General features: G+C 44.1%; 2 protein-coding genes and 1 long non-coding RNA gene across 4 annotated transcripts; 1 reads left to right on the forward strand and 2 right to left on the reverse strand.

Annotated features, from left to right (window-relative positions):
• Positions 1-623: 623 nt before the first annotated feature.
• LOC117865967 (glycosyltransferase BC10) lies at positions 624-4892 on the reverse strand. Its single transcript, XM_034750248.2, has 11 exons — positions 4630-4892; positions 3502-3959; positions 2873-2971; positions 2625-2725; positions 2473-2544; positions 2249-2339; positions 2071-2151; positions 1490-1552; positions 1269-1391; positions 1134-1172; positions 624-1052 (listed from the first exon to the last, which is right to left on the reverse strand). Exons 2-11 carry the CDS (start codon positions 3853-3855, stop codon positions 924-926), a joined length of 1152 nt encoding a protein of 383 aa, XP_034606139.1. The 5' UTR covers positions 3856-3959; positions 4630-4892; the 3' UTR covers positions 624-923.
• A 6867-nt stretch (positions 4893-11759) lies between these two features.
• Positions 11760-13292, forward strand: LOC117862839 (uncharacterized). Its single transcript, XR_004642079.2, has 2 exons — positions 11760-12227; positions 12963-13292. It is a non-coding gene; the product is annotated as an uncharacterized lncRNA (long non-coding RNA).
• A 6-nt stretch (positions 13293-13298) lies between these two features.
• On the reverse strand, positions 13299-17802 carry LOC117862838 (uncharacterized). Of its 2 annotated transcripts, XM_034746365.2 has the most exons (11): positions 17078-17802; positions 16616-16722; positions 16281-16349; positions 16062-16175; positions 15902-15970; positions 15726-15771; positions 15560-15613; positions 15419-15481; positions 14812-15301; positions 13943-14099; positions 13300-13778 (listed from the first exon to the last, which is right to left on the reverse strand). In XM_034746365.2, the coding sequence occupies exons 1-9, from the start codon at positions 17202-17204 to the stop codon at positions 15294-15296; spliced, it is 657 nt and encodes a 218-aa protein (XP_034602256.1). In that variant the 5' UTR covers positions 17205-17802; the 3' UTR covers positions 13300-13778; positions 13943-14099; positions 14812-15293. The 2 variants fall into 2 exon arrangements, with proteins under 2 accessions (XP_034602254.1, XP_034602256.1); XM_034746363.2 differs by having other exon boundaries at positions 13299-13778; positions 14812-15481.
• Positions 17803-19086: the final 1284 nt, after the last annotated feature.

Raw genomic sequence — 19086 nt, forward strand, 5'->3', positions numbered from 1 at the left:
ACTAAACATACTAAACATATAACATAAGTTGACGGTCGCATAAAATGGCTTCGAAACCTATCTAATATGGGTTTGTATTGTAGATCTCATCACAAGGAACACAATCGTGAAAACAAATTTTAAAATGGACGCTCGGTTAGAGAGTAAGCTCGTTTAAAGAAAATACGACGACTTTGTGATGTCAGTAATGATGTCATAGGAAAATGATGTCTCCACCCGGAGATGAGTTGTTCCAACAGTGAATTAAATCAGCAGGAAATCACCAGGATTACGTGGCGCACGCAACGCAAAAAAATTGCTGTTCCATCTATTTACTGTTCCCACCTGTAATATTGGCTATCGCAGGCAAAAAATTGTTTCCATCTGATTTTGGTTCACACAACCAAACCTCGTTTCACTGCCACCACCGGCCGGCCGCTGACGCAGCACCGGCCAACCGCCGCAGCGCACGGCGGCACTGCGCCACCGGCTGCAAAGCCTAACGCGGTAACGCCACAAGCCCATACCCGACTACCCGAGCAAGCCGCAGACAGGCAACCCTACCCACTCCGTTGAATGGAGTGAATTGAGCTGTGGCTTGGCAGTTTGGAACGGACAAAAGAAATGATCTAGTATACGACAGCTTCTGAATAATCATGGTCTCAAATTCTCATTTAATGGCTTTCCCTGTCACAATAAGCTCGATACACATGGCACAAAATCTGCAGCTAAAAATCAGGAGAAACTATGAAAAAGTGACTCGAGCCTAAGAGTGGCAATTACCGTCGTGGTAACACTGAAGCCACTCTGCTTCTGCAGCAAAAGCCTTCTCCTCCCCTATTGCTACGCCCAGCTACTGTTAACCGATCTGCTATTCTGCTGTTCTCCAATGTACAAAGGTTTCTATAATGTGTACATCCTATAACCTTCTGCGCCTGTGAAGCTCAAATAAGTGTATAATTCGAGAACATTGTCATGAGGTTGTTTATGGATTCAGGGTAGAACTTTCTCGCAAACAGGTAGCACGGTCTCTTTGCTCCATTCCATAGGCAAGGGTTCTCTGTAACCACTTTCTGCAGAGCAATGGTAAAACATTTAAGCACACTTGTAATTTTATCCATCACTGTGGAGAAAAAGGGGAAGAAGGGAGGTACCTTGCTATCACTAGTGACATGGTAGCTCATGTCAATTGACTACAGCAAAGATAAAAAGGGTGAAGGTTAGAAAAGGAAGCTATGGGCAACGAACCACCTGGAAAATGAACATAAGATGAGCACACAAACACATACAGTTATATTCTTCAGAAGCTCGAAAGTGACATCCTTTGCGCGGTAAGCTTTCGGATGCCATTTTCCTTCAGACCAGTCAACATGGGTTACAGACCAATTAGCAATTCCATCTGGGTCCATCATCTGGTTGACACAAATGCAAATTTGCAATATCAGCAGTGCTGCAGTCGGCATTACAGGTGATAAATAAATTTCAGTTTGAAAGGTCATTGTGTACTGACATGAAATAGTGTTGGCAAATAATGCTCATCACCATAGCAGTTGCGACCGTCTTCCATCCCAGGCTGTAAAGAGAATAAAAAATATGTTGAATTGATACACACACACACACACACACACACATGCAATGTAGCAGAGAGTACATGGTTGCCAGGTCCAAAGGGGTAACACAAAGAAAAAAGGTGCACTATTTGGTAACTTATAATTTTTTTTAGAAATGAAGACAGGGCCACAGCTGACTTAGATCATAACCTTGTCATCTGTGGATTAGTTGATATATACAAGATACTCCTTTGCACAGCTGTACTAAAGGCTATTAATAGGTGTAACCTCAAGGAAAATATTTCAAATTACATATATCATCCAGTGACAAACATAAGGGTATTAGACTATCAAGAAATGCACATGGTAGTACAGCATCCTGAAGTTTGAGAACTAAATGTTAAAGACCAAAAACAGAAATCAAGCCAAGGTTTACTGACGTAAAAAAAATAAAAGATGCTTTTGTGTCACTACAGGACAACATATATGGATCCAATCCTATACTGCACAAAGAAAATAGTAATAAAATACAGCATATTACCCTGCAATGAAGCTTGAATTTAGTATAGTAAAGACTGTCTGCAATAATCATCAACGCATGTTGGCGCTTGACTGAGAACCACTGAAATAGTTACAAGTTTCACTACCCCATCAGAATATCTATTGGTAGATAAAAATATAAGTAAAAATGTTCTGCACAAATGAGAGCTGTAACTTACCTGTGAACCCTTCCTGAAGTCTGTCTCTGTAACCTCAGGTAACATATTCTGCGAATACCTAAAATTTCCATGTGGTCCAGGATCATAAAAGCTGACCAAGGAAATAAAAGATAATGTAAGTTGACTAAAAAAAGTATGAAAACAGAGAAGAAATTAAGTGCATGTAAAAATAGTTTGAGTGGACTCCAATAATAGTTAGAGATGAATTAGAGATATAAACTTACCAGTCAATAAAACTGAGATTTGTTCCCATCAGGTAGTCATACACATAGTCAAAATTGTGCAGAGGTACACAGCTGTAAACGCACATAAGAGTTGAGATCTGAAGGAATAAATCATGAAATATAAAGGGATGAAAGCAAACCATAATACATACCTGTCAGATAGCAAGACAAAATGCTGATTGTCAATATCTTGTAAAGCATTTGCCAACAACCTCCTCTCAGCATCAACCATAGAAATTGTACCCCAGGTTACCTGCAATGATAAGAAGACCATTCCACTTATCATTTAACATGGGCCAGATAAGCTCTACACAACAAGTACTGATTTACAGAGCATAGGAAAGAAATTTGTTGAAAATATAATTTTACTCATGTGGAACTAAAGTTACAAAATCATTACCTTTTCACTATGTACCTCGCGACCAACAAATATGGGACTGACATGTTCTGGTTTCTCCCTTGAGGCGTGAACATATATGGTATACCTTCCCTCATGGCCCTGCAGAAATAATTGGGGTCATGGAGAAATAAATTTTGAGCAAAAGATGATGACATAGTGGATTATGATATTCCTTCAAAGATTGATGGACCTTGGCAATGCTGATATTGCACTTTTGAATAAAGCTCAGGAAGTATCATTATTAACTATAACTCTTTCAAAATGAATGAAGTTATAATAAACGATCCTAAATAACGGTCTTCATACAGCATGATACAAAGAGTCACCTCAGGCTATGGTAGTTATGTAGATGACTTCAAAGAATGACAGAGTTGAATCAAGACCAGACAACCCTCTTGCTTATTAACTTGAATGATTGTGAAATTCAAATTTTACATCCTTCCTGTATAAATTCCAATTTTTATTATTGTTTCAGTCTAAGAGGTACTTCTACAGTTCTACTGAAAGCCTAATTTTCACTTGCATAAGTTATATGCAAAAGCCAATATCAATTTTCAAAGCTAATAATATGGCAAAGAAAATTGACAAACTGCATGAATCTGCCAAGAGAATAAACAAGGGAGATATACCTCAAAGAATTTTTCCCATAATCTTTCAAATGGCAATGTCCCTGGAGTCAAGAACATGAAAGCTATTTTCGAACTCTTAGATCGAACAGGAGGTGTTGTTAGAATTTGTCTGAAAACAACACGTGAGGCTCTTTCTTCGTCAGTCAATTCCCTGGCAGGTTCTGCAGGAAGCCAGTCTCTCATAGGAGATGTGTAATGTGGGGGAGGATAGAGATATGCCCAGACTATTGCAATGGTGATGAAAGCTGCAATTACAAGTATCCACACACGTCTTTTTGGAGAAGTTCTCGGGCGAGGAACTGAAACAGCCATCATATCCTTAATGCCTAGCTGCCAAACTTGATGCAGCTTCATCTATTTAACCTTCACAGTGAAGGCCTAACTCTCATTACTCTCAGACGTCACCAGAATTAGTTAAATGGCCAGAAGATAATTTCCTTGGGCTTCTACAAGTCTGTCTGCAAAAGTATAACAGTTTGATTGATCAAATTGACAGTAAGCTGCGCTGAAAATTGCCAATAGAAAGGTTACACAAAGGCGGGTGCCTCGTTCTGCTTAAGATCCGCTAATATAATAAACGTGTGAGATGATTGTCCAATGCACAGGAACTCAGTTAAAATACATTTGTGGCAAGAACCAAAATTTGGAGGCCATACACTTCCCAAATAAAAAAAAAGAACCAGCTTAAGCTGTCTGAATTCCCAATCCATGACAGCATAAAGAAATTGCTAAGAATAAAATGAAAACCGTGGTCTTTCTTTCCACTAAAAAAATTGACTTCGTTTAAACAGAAAATTCGATCTTAAGAAACTGGAACAAAGCAACAAGGCAACAAACTCGAGGTTTTCCGCCAATGAAAGAAAAACTAAAGAAAGGCAACAAGGGATTGCCTTCTTTCAGACTTTATGACTCAACGCGCCAGGATTTCTAATCTCACCAATTTCACCGGACCAGTGATTAAGGACGTGTGTACGATCTCTCACCCCTAAACGCAAAGAACTTCTTTCTGCTCCCAAACAAATGAAACCAATCACGAGGCGGACCCAGTATAAGACATGCCGATAATGTTTGCAAGAAAATCATGGTCAGATCCGAATACAAATAGGGGAAGGGAATTGGCGGGCATACCTGTCGGATGCTCGTCGCCGGCGAAGAGACCGGCGAAGATTTGACCAAGGGCGGCGCGCTCGCACAGCAAGGCCACGGGAGAGGTAGGGGACGTGATCCACTTCACGGCGAGGAGGGAGGCGCGCAGCAATTGTTTTATACGTGCTTTTGGGAAGGGGGGCGCAGCTGGCGGCTGCGACCTGCGGCGGCCGGTAGACGGAAAGATGGAGAGACAAGGAAAGAGACGAGCCGGGTTTGTTTGGTTGTTTTGATTTGGTGTACGAGTTACAGAGAACTAGCTGCTTGCGTTTTTTTAAGTAGGGTTCGCTATTGGGTTCTCTTGCCGCCGTTCGGGAATTTGCTCCAAAGTTTTGGTTTGTGGAAAAGATAAAATCCAAAGTTTCGGGTTTAAAAAATAATTTTAGCACGGAAATAAAGTATGTTTAGAAAATAATTAAATTGTCAACCATGTTTGGAAAATAATTAAATTGTCATGGTTTCGTTGGTTTCCTATTTATTTACCAAAGATTATAATGATGTGAGCATACTATTTTTTGAATGTAGCAGGGAGACTAACCGGCTCATCTTTCATCTTAAGATTATCAAAGTAGTGATACACTACATGTGCTACATGAGACTGTATCGAGTATGTTGCTTACTGTACTCCAGCGCGGTCGCTGAGGCCTCCCTCACCCCCTAGCCTCGTGGGTGCTCAGCCCGCGGTGCGCGAGGGCGGCGGCGGGTGATCTCGCTTGGTGGGGAGACGGAGGTGTGCAAGATGGGAACGGGGGGTTAGCAAGGGGAGGAGGGGGAGGGCCGGTGCCTGGAGGATGGAGGATCGGGGAAGGCGGCGCAGGACGGCGAGATGGGGAGGGGGCGCCAAGGTGGCGTTAAGGTGGGTGCGTCGTGCGGCTTTGGGAGGGAGCGGAGGGTTGCCGAGGAGGGAGCGGACGGTCGAGGATGATGCGGAGGAAAGAGGAAGGATCGCACGGCTGTAATCGCACGGAGTGCGAGATGATGGGTCGGGGCGCTCGACGTACGATGTTTTCATTTTGATTTTGGTTTTTTTAGCTGTAGAGATGTAGTACATCATGATGCATCATTTGTTTATTTATCTTCTCTTGTCACTCGGCATTTTATCATGGTGCATCCACCAACCTCCGAATTCCAAATTCAGAAAATTGCTGGATTGGTCATTGTTGTTTGTTTTCCACTTTGTCATGCTACGCTCAACCATCCTCCAAGTTTTTGGGTTACGAAAATTATGGGTTTCTCCGGCTGATTTTAGGATTTTTCTTCGCGCTATGGGAGATGGGATTTCCAGTAATTTAGAAGGAACGGTGTGGGAATGCGATAATTGAATGAAACAACACAGTTCAGCGCGCCAAGGCATCACAATGATACCCCGTCACATTGAATGGCAAAAGAAGGGACTCCTCTTTACCGTTTGAACATGTGCTGTTGCATAAAGACGTTTCCTTCTTAATCTACTAGCAAAAATGCTCGTTGCGCTGTTACGGTACATCGTGCCTACTATTCTTAGGTATGTTGATCGACCGCCATGGGCTTGGTACATCGAATTACAGAGGCTATGGTCACGGGTTTGGTGTATCGACTGCTGGAGGCTGTTGCCCACCGTGTACCATCCCTAAATTCAAAAACATTTAAAAATGAGGACCTTTTAAAAATTTTCTAAACAAACTTAAAACTAATCTTCTTCTCTTCCTAATATTTAAACTTATTTAAATATATTTGCAACTATGCATAAATATCACATGATTGTGTATTTGAGTGCTCTAGAAATTAAGATCCAAAGCTCTTAAACATCCCTCAAATTTGAACCTAGTTCAAACTTAAACTCAAACCAAACCAAAAGCCATTCAAACAAAAAGATAAACATCACAGTTCACTTAGCAGGCCGCAATCCTCCTTTTTCCCTTCTCGGTCTGCTCAGCACAACCCACTTCCCTCCTCCGCAAGGCCTAACAGGCCGCTTGGCCCAGCACACAGCCCACTAGCGCGGCCCGGCTCAGCCCATACGCACGCCGCCATCTTCCTCCTCCCCCTTCCTTCTCTCTCGCGCTCGTTCGTTCATCCCACCTCGTCGACGACGCCACCGGATCCGACTCCCCCGGCCACGCCCTTGCCCTGCACCCTAACCCCCGCACTGCCGCGCTTCACCTCACCCTAATCCCCTCGTCAGCACACCCCCTCCCCCTCTCACAGCTCCGGCCCGGCCTCATCCATGCGCACGACGTCGCCGCGGCCACTGCCCTGATCTCCTCGCTCTGCCCACTCCCCGCCATCTCGAGCAGTGCACTAGAACCACCACGTATAGTTGTGCAGCTCTATCCTCTTCTCACAGTCGGAGCCCCTCTCCTCCTCCTCCTCCTACCATCGTGCCACGTACACAAGCCTGGCAACACCTCACCGGCGTTCATCGCCCAAAAACAAAAACGCCGCATCGTTTCAATAAACCAAGAAACAAAACAAAACTTCCGGGAAGCGGATACGTGCATGGATCGGACTCAACCGACCACATCGTGCTTAGGAGTCGCGTAAACCTCTTTGTGGTCGGAGCTGAGGACGCATACGACACCTAGGATCCACCCGTCCATGATAGAAGTTGGACCGAACCTTAAAAAAGTGGACTATATATATATATAGGAAGATATACCGTGAAATTCCTCGTGTTGCAACCAACCTCTACATACACGATATTGGTCCGAACCAACCTTTGGATATCCCCCGCAGCTAAAGCAACATGCTTCCCGGCTCCCACGCGGCCACGCCACCACTTCCCTTGCCAGCACAAGGCACCTCCGCGGCCGCGAGCCCCGAAGGCCCGAACCCACCGACCGAGAAGACGCGACCACCAGCCGCACCCAGCCTACCACGTCTCGCGTCGTGACAGGGACGGGGTCCGGCTCGGCGACCGGTGCCCGTCGTAATCCCGCCACTCCCAACCCGACAGCTCCCCCTCCACCGCGCGCACCAGACGACTCGCCCGGTCAACCACCACGCCTCCGCGCGTCAAACCCCAGCGGAAAACAGAGGAACGTGCGCTGGTCGCGCCGGTGCGTCGCACCTCATATGCCAGGAGCCCAGGATACTGCACGGGCCTGCAACGGCTGCCGTGCCGCAAGCGCCGCCCGTCCGTCAGAGACGGAAGACGCCAACTTTTTCTTGTTGGGATCTCGAAGAATGCCAGCTCAGATTTTTTTTTCCTTCTAAACATACCCTTATATATACACTACACCGTGCCATCAGAGGATAAAAACCACATGCAAATATGCGGGCGGTATATACAGATTCGTTCGCTGTACGCGTATCCGTGTCTAGATATATTCAGAGCTGTCGGCGTCTGAAACTGCCGCGTTCGATCGCCTCGGGAGCGGGAGGAAGCTTCCACTGTTCAGCGCCGTCAGCGTTCACAAGAAACGTTTCAGTCAGTTCAGCATCGCGTGAACCCAGCTCAGGCTTCGTGCACGATTGGTTAGTAGCTGCTGTTTTAGGCTCCCAGGTTCTGAAGAGAAGATGGGAACGGGTCTCAACTCTAGTCTGACGAGACAACGCGTCGACCACCATGACCGTGTTCTATTCTGGGTTCCGTCAACGGTGCCAGGAGATTATGTGTGACAGTCTCACAGAACGTTGACCAGTTGTGTTGTTTATTCCTGAATACTACCAATTCGTAGTTTTTTTTGGTCCTTCATAATTTTTGAGAGTCCAGTTCATACCTTACGTGGTTCTCTAGTGTGTTCTCTACTTGTCGACCCTGCGCTTGTTCTTGCGGCTGCGGCCTCTGTTCTTTCATGCCTGAATTTTCTTGCTGCAGAGCAGAGAAGCACGCAAAGGTGCGGATTGCTGGATCAGTCAGAGCATGACAAAAAGCTTCACTACTGACGTGTCTCAGAAACAAGGAAGCTGTTGCTGTGAACTTACCGCATTGTGGCTGACAAGATCATGTAAATGGAGAGCATCGGCAGCGCCAAGAAAGCGGAAGCCTGCAAGCGCGCGACGAGCTGGTGAGTTTCAGAGCCACGGCGAGCTTGAGCACCCGAGGGAGATCACTTACGACACCTGAGAACCTACCGTGAACCATGCCAGTTTGTCAGCTGGAAGAGGCGTCGGCAGCCGGTTGTCCTCGAGGAACCCCTTGACTCCGTTCTGAACCTGCGTGGCAACCTGTGATGAGTTCCAGAGATATCTGAACAGAGCATATGCAATGCAGTAAGGGAAAGAGTACCAGAACAAGGATGTACCTGATGATGGTACTCAGCAAGGCTTCTCCAACCGTATGTTACAGACTTCATGTAAGGTTCGAGAGCCACAGTTGCTCTGGACAGATGAGGTTCAGACGCCGCGACGATCTGACTGACGTATGGTTGGGAGAGCTTCCTGCATTCCTGAATGAGTGAAATCGTTCAGGTTCAGAATGAGGATTCTGTAGTTCGACGATACAATGAGATGGGAAGGAGGACTATGCACTCCGGACCTGCCAATAGTGTCAGGCACATTCTCGTGCCTTAACCGTGCGTGGTTGGATAGCACCTCTGCAAACTCTGTATCCTGCCATAATCCTCTTAGATACTGCCGATGTGTGTATAGTTGTAGTATTCCTGATCTGAGTGAGGTGAGATGTTTTTTGGCGATAGGAACCCATTTCTTCAGGAGGCTGAAGGCATGCAACTCCCGGAGTTCATGTGAAATAAGAGTTAGTGTCGCAATCAAACAAGACCATGCTCTTTTTTTTTTTAAGAAAGGCAGGAGCAATGCCGACTCATTTAAGGAGATAGAAAGTGCGAATTACAATAAATTCGATATTACATAAATTGATTAACTCAAACTCGAATAATTTGACTAATAACATTATTAACTAAAGATAACTCTAACCCAATTCTGGGTTGCCACATGCCAGACCATGCTCTATTGATGTGCATGATGCAGGCGAGGAGCGCCTGCAGCATCCTCATAAGCACGGCCTCCTCGGCGGCGGGCTTGGCCCCAGCCTTGAGGGACATGACCTCGTGGAGCGCGGCGAGCGAGGCTGAGGTGACGGTGGCGCTGGCGTCCTCGGAGCGGACGACGTCGAGGAAAGGCCGCAGCACGGCGGGCGGGGAGGAGGCGGCGGGGGAGAGTCTGAGTCTGACGTTAATTCCTTTCTATGCCACAAAATGTGTTGATCTGATGTGATTTGCTTGCTCGGTGGTGTTAGCTCTGCTTGCTGCTGCAGTGCTGTTTCGTGGTCAGCAGTGCTACGGCACGTACTTCGGTTCAAGTTAATTACTACTTTGGCAATTGGGCTGGCATATGCTAGCTGCATGGTAGTTTATGATTAGATGATATGATCTTCTTTGAACAAACAAGTTGTGTGATTTTTTTTATGACTCGTATAGGTTAGATGAATTTTAACTGTTAAAATATTAACCCTTCAGATATATAGGCTATAACAATAATGTAACCGTTCAAAATATAGAGATGAATCTTATGGGGGTAGATAGGCAAATAGAGATATAGAGAGGCTGACTTGGTGAGTATCTGCTGGACATGGTGTAAGAGAGGCAAAGATGGAAAACCAGATACGCATTGAACTCTGGCGCCAAGTATTTTGACACCTCTTTGACTTGATGAGGGCATCAAATGAACGGAGTGAGTACCAATTACGTTGAATCATCCTTTGCCTGCATGCTTTATTTGTGAAAAAATTCAATAGAGAATATTCTCTCGCTTGAGTCTTTCTGCATCCCACAAAATGCTAGGAAAATCATCAACGTCAGTATGCCACGTCAGCAACATCAATTTTCTAATTAAAGACAATGGCTAAAAACACGATGGGTTTATGGTTTTCTAGAGCTTTCCAGCTCATTTAGATAGATATTCTAGATAATATTGATATTCAATTTACATTTCTGCGATAACATTGATCAATCGGGAGCTGTTTTTCTTGCAGATGGCTTCTTTGAAATAATCTGAGGACCCTCCATTGATAAACCTAAACGGGACCCATCGGCATAGACGGTGACAACATTAGAAATGGCAGTGGATCCATGACAATTGACATCGAGGTACCACCAACTACTCGCAGATCCTAAAGAACATAAGAGTCAGCTAGAAAAAAGAAATAGGTATGCACAAATGTCTCACCAGCAAAAGGATGAATTACTAAAAAATGGTATCCTCAATTATAAAAAAACATACCATTTTTCATTAGTTTGTTTTGTCGATCTTAGATCCAATCTGGCTCAAAGAAAATTGATATTATTTAGACCTGAATTCCTAATATTATTGAAGTCTATTTTGATAATAATTAATATGGGATATAAATCAAGTTTTCCTTGAGGTTTTGGTCATGTTTACTGGGCAAAGGGTAGGCAAGGATTTTTTTCCCCCTCCCGTTGCAACGCAAGTATGCATACTGGGAACCAATAGGCAAGTGTTCTTTTTAGGGAAGGGCACCAGTAATAAGTTATTGAATGGAAAAAAAAAGGAAGAAGTGGTCTTTTAGGATTGGAACATATAGGAGCTTGTAAAATCAGTATGCACATTCCCCTTTCAGTGAAAAAAAGGAACATAAATGTTTTCAAGTCAGTAGGCACCAGGAACCTACATTTTGGAGCTCTTTTCCGGTGCCTTAGGGCAGTCCCAATGGAACATTGATGATAGTTTCTATCCCTCTTAATTGTCATGCCAACTAAGCAATTTGCTGATGTGGCAGTAGATTTATTATGGAGAGAGAGAAACCATTTCTTAGAGAGGAAACCAAGTCCTCACGCGCACCAATGAGTCAAGAAACCAGCGAATCTGCATTGGGAAGACCCAAATAGTTTCTTCTTACTTATTGCCGGATCCTTTGCGCTTGCACCGCTGCTACCCATCACTCGAGCTCCTTTACATGATGCACAGAGGATCTGGTACTAGAAGGGAGAATGATTGGTTGGATTTTTGTTTAGACTCTAGATAAAAAAGTTGCATTGTGAAGGATGATTTCTTGATACAATATCCTAGACTATGGAAACTAGGTTGGTTTCTCCCATTGGGACTGCCCTTATACAACCAGTGAGTGGTATAAAGTACAGAGAACATCTAATCATCCATTAGCAGGGTTAATTTAGTATTTATATCTACAATTATTAATTGCCTCGTTTTTTCATCTCACCCCCTCAATTTTTTCTATCCAGCGTGCCTGGTGCCTCGGCTCCATCCCCAACCCCTGTTCCTCCCCTACCGGCGACCGCCTGCTCCTCATCCCCGACCCTGTTCCCCCGTCCGCCACCTCAACCACCGACTGCTCCCCGATCTCCCCCGTCCGCCTCCATTTTGATCTCCTCGGCGCTCCTACCCTTGCGCCTTCCCTCCCTCCGCCTGCTCCATCTCGATCTAGCTGTCCTGGCCGGCTGCCTCCTCCCCGTGCCGCCCCTGCCCGACCAACGCCGCTGCCTGAGCATCGTCCCATCCCAGCCCCCTCCTCCCCGTGACCGTCCACCGCCCCGGGCAGAACGCCGCTGCTCCCCTTGCCGGTGGCTGTGCGTGTTGCTGCGGCGGCGACACGTTGAAGGGCCAGCGGACGTGATGATTATCATCGCTGCTTATCGCCAGTTGCATCTTTCATTGCTCAGGTCAGTAAGCCTCGGATTTCATCAATTGATTAAACTTTAGTGATGTTGAGGACATTTGTGACCGAATTTCTTCTGAGAATCATAGTTGTATTACAAATAGTTTGCTTGCGACTGAATATGAAGTTGATATTCAAATCGGGTGGAAGGCTAAAGCAGTCAGTAGTGTTCGGTAGCCTAATTAAAATTTTTGTATAAGACAAATGAAGCATTTGCAACTTGCGATTACTGTCCTAGTGTAAGTGAGGCAATTATAAACGTGGCAAGCTTTGTGATGCGATGCAGTCTATGAGGAGGAACTTCAGAACTATTGTTTATTGTTACAGGTTATACGTTGAAATGTATGTGATCCTTTATTGTTACAGGGATTTCTGAATGAATATCCACCTTGGTTCTTGTCGGTTCAGAGCATAACTGCCATTTAGTATGTATGCTTTACGTATTTTACTTCACAGCCCAGTGAAAATGTAGTCAAATACTTGATTCACTTAAATTTCCTCATCATGCCCAACTGCTGTTCATTATATGAAAAATTAGCTCGACAAATGTGGTGGACCCTACAGTATCTCTGCTTGTAGCTCTTCCAAATAATTAGCCTGCTGCTGCTAATATGTTACTGTAAACATGATTTTTTTTGCGAGACTGTAAACATGATTTTGTGTGCATGGACAATTAATTTCGTGTCATTAGTATTGTCTGAATGTTTTCGTTGACTAATAAAATTTCCATTGTGGTTAGATGGTCACTTGGAGGAACAGATGGAGCAACCTAGAGATGCTGTCAAGAGGCTGGAGGCATACATACAGGACAGCCTGAAGGAATATAAGATTCTTGTTTATTGTAGTCTGACAACAAACTAAGCTTGACGTTGGTTCAAAAAATGCTTGTGCTCAGTGTAACATATGTAATGAGATCATTTCTGAATCCCCAGTTTCAGTCATAGATCAAAAATCTGTTTTCAGACTTCCATTTGGTATAAAAGTGTAGCATATGCCATCGCTATCCAACCAAACTCTGTCAACCTGTAACGCATCACAACTGTAACATGTTGAGATTTCCCTTTTTGAATTCTTTTTTAGTATATTACAAGTTCACAAATCACAACAGGTCCAATCAGTTGGGAGCATTCCACTGCATCCATCTGATTGTTTATGTGCTCGCATTTCACCTCAGTACACACACTCCCATCCCAACTGCTTGAAGCAAACGGGCTCGAATCATCAATGGTAATTCACAGCAGGGAGCAAACATGGCAGGATGCACATGTTGTCACAGACTGAACAACAACAGTCGAAACACAGTATATTACAACTTAAATAATGTATAAGACATGCTAGTTCCAATCTATGGACATCACTAAGCACAAGCATTCTCTGAGCCTCCTGAAGTGCTTCCTGCAGATTCTTTACAGCACTCTCGTAGTACACAAAGCCCATGAACCAAAGTCCAAAACTCATGGTTATCGACAGAAGCCACCTGAATGTATTTCTCTGATGCATTTGTTCTGCTGCTGGAAGAATTAACTGATCGAAATTGGGCAAGGGGGATTACCACCTATTTTCAGACAGATATAAACAAAATAACAAATTGTAAGTTTCCTTTTCTTTTTGAAGAAGGAAGATTTTGAAGACAACAAGCATAATCAAAACAGAACGATCAGATTAAATGAATTCTGCTACTTTAATTTTTGAAATACAAAACAGTACATAATTACATACCTTGTAGTGCAATCTTCAGTCTAGTAAGCATGATTCCAATTGAAGTCAGTGAACAGAACTGTTCTCAAATACAAACAAGGTTTCTCAAATACAAACTAGTCTCTGATTGTTACCCGTCTGACTATTTTCTTCAGAATATCTGTGCAATGCAGATAACCTGTCAGTACATCAACTCATCGTCAGAGGATAAAGCTTTGGTGCATATTGGTATTCACTGGGCAAGAAAAAAAAGACCTAGACTGCCTGCTAGACTGTTCATTGTATCTGAACGATGTGGTAAGTACAACTCTTTATAAAAAGGCCCTTATTTAAAATTCACATCTAATGGCATTTTACTTCAATAACTGCATACATCGGTGTCCTACAAGCACAATCTAGTCTCCAGAAAAGGGAAGATGGAGCTGCCTATACCTATAGACAACGTACAATGCCAACATGGTATTTGGGGATACCACTGCTTACTACAAGATAGAGATGAAAACAACTATCGCATAACTCAGACATTAACTTATCTCGATCAAGATAGGAAAAGCTTTGACACGAAACCATGAATCAGCCTAGACAGTATACAAAATCGGAAGCAAATTCCATAACAAGAGGAAAAGAAACATACTTTTAGTTAGTCTGCAGTATGATGCTCAGCCGCCAAATTTATAACTAAATTCCTCACCATTCCAGCAGGGCTCAGAACATGTTCTAGAGGCACTTTAATTTATGAAGTAATGATCTCATTACAAATCTTCTATTGTGCTAATCGATAAAGACACAAAAACCACACAAGATCCTTTTTTCGGTTCACAGGATCATGAAAATTATGATCGACGATTAATTTACGCTAGTCAACAGAGTAAGTAGTGATCGAAGGGTACCTCATTGCGGCTGTTGACGACGGCCGGCGCCACCACCACTACGGGCCACGGGTGAAGGCGCAGCGGGAACGACGACGATGCATGCTGGTTGAGCGGGAGCGAGGCGACGGAGTTGAGCCGCCAGGGCTCGCGTGAGAGGAAAAGAGGTGATTGGAAAAAGAGTGATTCCAATTTCTAATTTCTAAATGAACTTCGTGTGATGATTCTAATATTCTAATGAAATGATTGTGATTCTAATTTACAAACAAGACCAAGCCCTAATTACAAAAACCATTCAAAATTCTTTCCCATAATACACTTATACCACCTATACTACTCATCTATACCAGGTTAACATTTTAGTAGTATATACAAGTAATCTGAGCCGTCGGATGCTCCTTTTCCAACACTAGTGTAGCCTAGTATAAGACACCGGAAAAGACCTCACATTTTGTGTCTTCTGAAGATGTGGCTCCACTAATTGCTGAGCATATGTCGATTTCTCAGCAACCTGTCCAATTGACAAATAGAGTCAACTGGTGCATTTAGAAATAATTTGTCTATGAATCATTGCAGAATTAAAAACACACTGGGAATCATCAGTTACTAAACACGCAAACAAAATAACCTTTTGCATCAGAGGACCAAGCACAGGTTTCCCATGGACCTGCCATTTGGCAGATGCTACTTCCTGCAAATGCATAATTGAACTAAATTTTAAGCTGAAAGCTACTAGAATTCTGCTAATTCGATGCATGAGCCCACCAACCTGACAGCGCACAACACGTACTGCAAGCCAATGTGGAAGCCACATGGCATGAACCTGAAAACAACACATACTGCCTTGATGAATAATGGAAACACCAGGCAACAAAGAAATCCTAGTATGTTTGAAATCAGACGAATTCCTAACTAAAACTAAATGATTCTGATACCTTCAGCCTTCAGTTTTGCTTCCTTTTCTAGTTCAGAGAGTTTATCCTGGGCAAATTAAACCACATGATACCCGTTCGTTCAAAACATCGCATAGAACACAGAGTTTTTCTGAGGACTCTACGATGCACAGAATCAACATGCTAGAGTGGTAGAGTGTGAGAGTCTGTCATCCAACCTGTGCATTCTGAAGTCTGTCATCGAGGTCCTTAATTTTCTTCCTCTGCTCAACATTAATATTCTCTGCCTGAAAAATGATGTATATTGCGGTATATTTTGTGAACAAACTAACACTACATCACATATTCATATCCCAGCATACTATAACATGTACTTACATGCTCCAACTTGCGGCTGAATTCATGCCAGTTTTTTTCTGCTTCAGTAGCCCGGGCTTCTAATGATTCTCCTTTTCTAACCTGATCTTCCAAATCACTACCCAACCTCTCAATCTGTTTGTATTAAAAATTAGTCCACAGCCCCCTTTTTTGGAACATGAACTGCTACTGTAAATGTTTTTTTTCGACGAATTGCTACCGTAAATATGATTCTGTTACCTGCTTTTCAAGCATATCAACATTCGTGTTTGCCTTCATCACAGACTCATCATCAGCCACATTTAACTTCTGATTTGACAGTGTAAAAGAGAAAGATTAAGGCCACAGAATTGCACAGTTCACACAAACGAGAATAAATGGGAGGAACGATGCATAATTGAGGCTAAAAAGGACAATTCAGATTACACCATAATCATAAGTAGCACAACCTCTATGCAACGACTTTATGCTCTACCATTAGGCCATATGGATGTCACACTGATTAGGCAACAGCGACTACAAGATTAGGCATCACTAATCCTGAAGATAAAGAAGAGAAAGTCTTATCCTCTCACCTGCAGAAGTTCTAGTTCGCCTACCAGTGCTGCCATCTGTGCCGTCCTCTCCCTGACGATACTCTCAAGCTGCGAGGTCTCCTCTTTCCTCCTCCTGATCTCATCCTCTAAAGCCAAATAACTTAATTCTTTCAGCCAGTAAACAAGGAATTAGGTAACTCTTTCCATGCACAGCTAAGAGAATCTCAACAAGAAACAACATGTAACCAGTCTGCTCTTACTGAAACAGCCCAGTTCTAGCAGTAATAGCTGCTAATTCTTTATCACACCAGCAACCCATTGTACGACTTAGAAATTTCAGGGTGACTTTGAAGTTCGAAAGTCATGTAAAAGTTAACCATCATCAATTTCAGACAGACACTAGAGATGGTGCTTCTATGATTGTATCCATATAACAAGAATAAAGAAGGTCAAAATGACGACAATTAGTTAAAAAGAACACGTGAAGGCTCAGTGACCCACCTAAGGAAGCGACCTTGGACTTGAGCATCTGAATTTCCTGTTCCTGCTCTGGCGACGCGTCGCACTGAGCTCGGACAAAGCAGAGGCAGAGGATTGCGGCAGCGATTGGAGCCTTGCGATTTGCCATGGTTCAATTCCTTGCTCCAGATTCCTCTTCGACTCACTGCAACTGTTCTTCCGGTAACACCCTGCCTTTCAGGGCCTGTAGCCTGGGTGCCTGCGCGGGCTTCGCTCCAACAGATTTTAGCGGGAGCGGCGGGCGTCGGTTTGCGAATTCGCTTGCAAGTGCTTTTCTCTGTCTGCTACGTGGGGTCCGCAGCTCCCTGGTCCCTTGCCGTACACGTGGCAAAGGTAGGCCGCACACGTGGCCTCCCGCGGCGTGGAACGCCACGACACGTCGTGCACGGAGGGACACGGCCGAACAGACACCGGGCGCCGATCATGACGACTCGTGCGTGACGCGAAAGCCACGACGGCTTCGGGAGCGGTGCCGGTGAGCATTTTGTTGCCCCCGTCTCCGTCTTCCAAGGGAAGTTCTTCGAGGTGTTTGACGCAAAATTGACCGAAATCTGGCGGCGCAAGGGCCCAGAAGGCCCAAATTCCCAAAAGGCCACAGCAATCGCAGCGACGTGCCGCCGCCCCCTGGTCTGGACTTTTTTATATTTTTTATTTTACGAATTTGCACAAATAAATAGGCGATCCAAAAATATGCAGAAATAGACCTCTGCTGCGGGATCAAACAACGGTAAAGGGCTACCGCCGTCTCAATCGGCGGTAAAAGAAGCTACCGCCGGGTGAAACGGCGGTCTTCCCGCGTCCGCCACGTCAGCTGGCAAATCCGCTTACTGCCCTCTAATCCGGTAGGTGGCACACGGTTTGCAGCGGCGTGTGGGATGAGACTGTTACTGCCGTTCCATCCGGCGGTATCCGCTTTCCGCCGGATGAGCGGGTGGTTACAGGCTCCACCATTTCAAACAACAGGAGTGGGATAGCTACCGCTGGCTGATTCGGCGGTAGCTGCCCTGCGTCTTAAAAGTCGTGGAGCGGCCACCCTGGGCGCACGCACGCCATTTTCTTCCGCGCCCAGAACCGAGCGAGAGAGGAGGGAGCCGAGGGGCGCTCGGGAGAGAGGAGGAAGAAAGGGAGGGAGGAGAAGAGAGAGAAAGGGAGGGAGGGAGAGGGAGGAAGGAGAGGAGGGGAGGGGAGTAGGGTGGAGATTGAAGCCCAGATATTCGCTTCGTTTGAGGTATTATTATTGATCCCCTAGTTTAGCTTAACTCCTAGTTGATAGATGTAGTAGTTGATGTAGTAGCTATACAAATGGTGTAGTGTTAATTAGTAGATGAAATCTAAGTGTTGATATGAGATATAGAAAAATATAGGTTAGTTGGCATATTTTGTATAGGTATTCAGAATGTAGGTGTTTTAGAGGTTAGTTGAAATTATTACATTTAGTTATAATTTTCATAAATTTTGTTCAGGTCGTGCATATCTTTATATATGTTTTCAGAATGTAGGGGTGTTTAGGGTTAGTTAAATTTAGTAATATTTAGTAATGGTTTCTGTTAATGTCGTGTATATTGATCGGGTAAAATAAAATAAATTTGTTCATATATTTAGATAACTCTAAAATTGTTATTATTGGCAATGCTCGAGTTACCGTATGTTGAAATGTAGGTGTTGTTGGAGTTAGTTAAATTAAGTACATGAGAGTAATAATATCTATTCGTGTCGTGTAAACTGACAGGCATGTCGGAAACTTTATTTTTCCAAGTATTCTATGGTCGGGAGAGGTTAGATATGGTCCAGAAGGGGTAGATTTGTCTGAATTTCAGTCGTTTTGCAAATAATTACCAAGAGAGGACTTGGACTTCAATATGCAACTAGCTATTTAAGGCTTTTGATCTTGATAGAGATCAAGTGGAGCTGTCTATTAGGGCTGTAATGAGGTTACGGCCGCTTGATGCCGCTTGAAGGAACCCAGAACTGGAGGGTCTATGTAAATGGTT

Source organism: Setaria viridis, chromosome 7 (genome assembly GCF_005286985.2).
Source record: "Setaria viridis chromosome 7, Setaria_viridis_v4.0, whole genome shotgun sequence".
NCBI classification, from domain to species: Eukaryota; Viridiplantae; Streptophyta; class Magnoliopsida; order Poales; family Poaceae; genus Setaria; species Setaria viridis.

Bases quoted from the DNA above. Each gene is read 5' to 3' on its own strand.
- LOC117865967 (XM_034750248.2), bottom strand. From the start codon at position 3,855: ATGAAGCTGCATCAAGTTTGGCAGCTAGGCATTAAGGATATGATGGCT. The intron at 2,545-2,624 runs GTATGTATTATG...GTGCGTTTACAG, and splicing joins TTTGTCTTGCTATCTGACAG to CTGTGTACCTCTGCACAATT. The intron at 1,392-1,489 runs GTCAGTACACAA...TGTGTCAACCAG, and splicing joins ATTTGCCAACACTATTTCAT to ATGATGGACCCAGATGGAAT.
- LOC117862838 (XM_034746363.2), bottom strand. From the start codon at position 17,204: ATGGCAAATCGCAAGGCTCCAATCGCTGCCGCAATCCTCTGCCTCTGC. The intron at 15,772-15,901 runs GTTGGATGACAG...TAATTTGCCCAG, and splicing joins ACAGACTTCAGAATGCACAG to GATAAACTCTCTGAACTAGA. The intron at 15,614-15,725 runs GTATCAGAATCA...TGTTGTTTTCAG, and splicing joins AGCAAAACTGAAGGCTGAAG to GTTCATGCCATGTGGCTTCC.